The 1,994-nt window shown below is 48.7% G+C and overlaps 1 protein-coding gene across 1 annotated transcript; it reads left to right on the forward strand.

Moving 5' to 3' along the window:
• Nucleotides 1-109: 109 nt before the first annotated feature.
• On the forward strand, nt 110-858 carry LOC106728301 (THO complex subunit 5 homolog). The gene is made up of 2 exons (XM_014550171.1): nt 110-277; nt 400-858. Exons 1-2 carry the CDS (start codon nt 110-112, stop codon nt 856-858), a joined length of 627 nt encoding a protein of 208 aa, XP_014405657.1.
• The last annotated feature ends 1,136 nt before the right edge of the window (nt 859-1,994 follow it).

The following is a 1,994-nucleotide window of genomic DNA, read 5'->3' on the forward strand; positions in this document are numbered from 1 at the left end:
GCTTCCCTCCCGGTGCAAGAGTACCTGTCCATGCCTTTCCACCAGGCTCACAAACAATAGGAGACGGCCAGACACCTGCCGCCTCCCCTCTATGTCCTCTTTGACCACCATGAAACTGCTAAAGACCAGAGTACAGTGCCGCCTGGCGCTCCACAAACAGTTCGGGTCCCTGGAATACGGCATTGTACCAGTTACTAGCGATTGCCACTACCTCTTCCCTGCAAAGGTTGTCTCTCGCCTGGTGAAGTGGGTGACGATTGCCCATGAGGATTACGTGGTAGGTAGAGGAGTGACGGGTCATCATTGCTGTCCTGGGGACCTTAGGCTGATGTCTCCACCAGGCGGGCAGGAGGTTTTAAAGGAGCCAGCAGTTCATTCCTTGTCTGTGTTGACTTCTAGGAGCTGCATTTCACCAAAGACATTGTGGAGGCAGGACTGGCTGCGGACACCAATCTCTACTACATGGCACTCGTGGAAAGGGGCACAGCCAAACTCCAGGCAGCTGTGGTGCTGAACCCTGGCTACTCCTTTATCCCACTCATTTTCCAGCTCTGTCTGAACTGGAAAGGGGAGAAAACCAACAGCAATGCTGACAATATTCGGGCCATGGAGAGCGAGGCCAACGTGTGCTACAAGGAGCTGTGTGGGCCCCGGCCCGGCCATCAGCTCTTGACCAACCAGCTGCAGCGCCTGTGTGTGCTACTAGACGTCTACCTGGAGACCGAGATCCATGATGACAGCATGGAGGGGCCCAAGGAGTTTCCCCAGGAGAAGACGTGTCTGCGGCTTTTCAGGGGTCCCAGCAGGATGAAGCCATTTAAATATAACCATCCTCAAGGATTTTTCAGCCATTGCTGACCAGCTCGGCCTGTTGTTTCCCCTGGGCCCTCAGTGCTGTGCCTCCGCTTTCTCTTCTGTTCCACATGTGGCTCCTGATAGTCTCCAAAGACAGGTTTTATATTTCTAGCCAATTAAAGTGTCATCTGACCAAAAACAAAAAGATATAGGTGGTTAGGACTCGACTCCATTATTCAAGCGTAACACCTAGTATTCACTAACACAATTACTATGTGATCACGCAGCCAAACTGTTACAACCGATTTACAGCCGTGATTCTCCAACCTTCATGTGCACCAGAATCAGCTGGGGCTTGTCAAACACACGTTGCCTGGCTCCACCCCGTGTCAGTTCTGTGGGGCAGGAATGGGGTCCTTCAATGGACAAATGTAACAAGATCCCAGGTGATGCCCAGGCGGCCTGTCTGGGGACTACACATCGAAAATCGCTGCTCTCAAAGAGTATATTATTATGGACATGAATTTCATTCAGCGTCTGAAATAGACTATAGGATGCAGCTTATGTTGAACTGTTGTTCTTCCAGAGGGCGGCAGGCATTGGAAGTGTGGCCATGTTGCACTTCGGCATGATCTCTGCGGATGGCACTGTGGACTGGTTTGAGTGAAGTCCTTGCGGACATAACATTCATTGTCACAGTTGTTGGGTATTGAGTTATCAGTTCTTTGAAGAAAAAATTTTGAGAAGGTGTGGGAGGAATCTGTTTCATAAAATTGCACCATGAAGCTCATGGCTAACCTTTGACTAGCAGGAGTTTTAAGTATGCTATGAGAAATCTGTAAGGAAGAGTGAAATTACCAGATAGTGAAAGAAACGTGAGCTTGCCAGACAAGGATTTCGGTGTAGATTTTTGTCTTTATTCGATGATCTTCAACAAGTGACTGTGAAACATTGAAGAAAGAACCCGCCATCGTTACACCCACATCTGGGTGTCGCTGTTTACATTTCTTTCTTGAGCCTATATCCTCATAAGCTTTTTAGCAAGAATATGGGGAGCACTTCTGTTTCATGGTCAAGACAGGATCAGAGGCCATGGATACTGACAACAGATCGGTCTATTTCATTCTGTCTTTTTCCGTGGTTATATCTCCTGCCCCGTCTCGATTTATAAGCGAAACCTAGACAACCTACAAGAATGT

This window comes from Myotis brandtii, unplaced genomic scaffold, assembly GCF_000412655.1.
Source record: "Myotis brandtii unplaced genomic scaffold, ASM41265v1 scaffold5855, whole genome shotgun sequence".
Lineage (NCBI taxonomy): Eukaryota > Metazoa > Chordata > Mammalia > Chiroptera > Vespertilionidae > Myotis > Myotis brandtii.

Excerpts from the sequence above, each read along its gene's own strand:
- LOC106728301 (XM_014550171.1), top strand. The coding sequence starts at position 110 with ATGAAACTGCTAAAGACCAGAGTACAGTGCCGCCTGGCGCTCCACAAA. Across the intron at positions 278-399 it reads TTGCCCATGAGGATTACGTG|GAGCTGCATTTCACCAAAGA; the intron begins GTAGGTAGAGGA and ends GTTGACTTCTAG.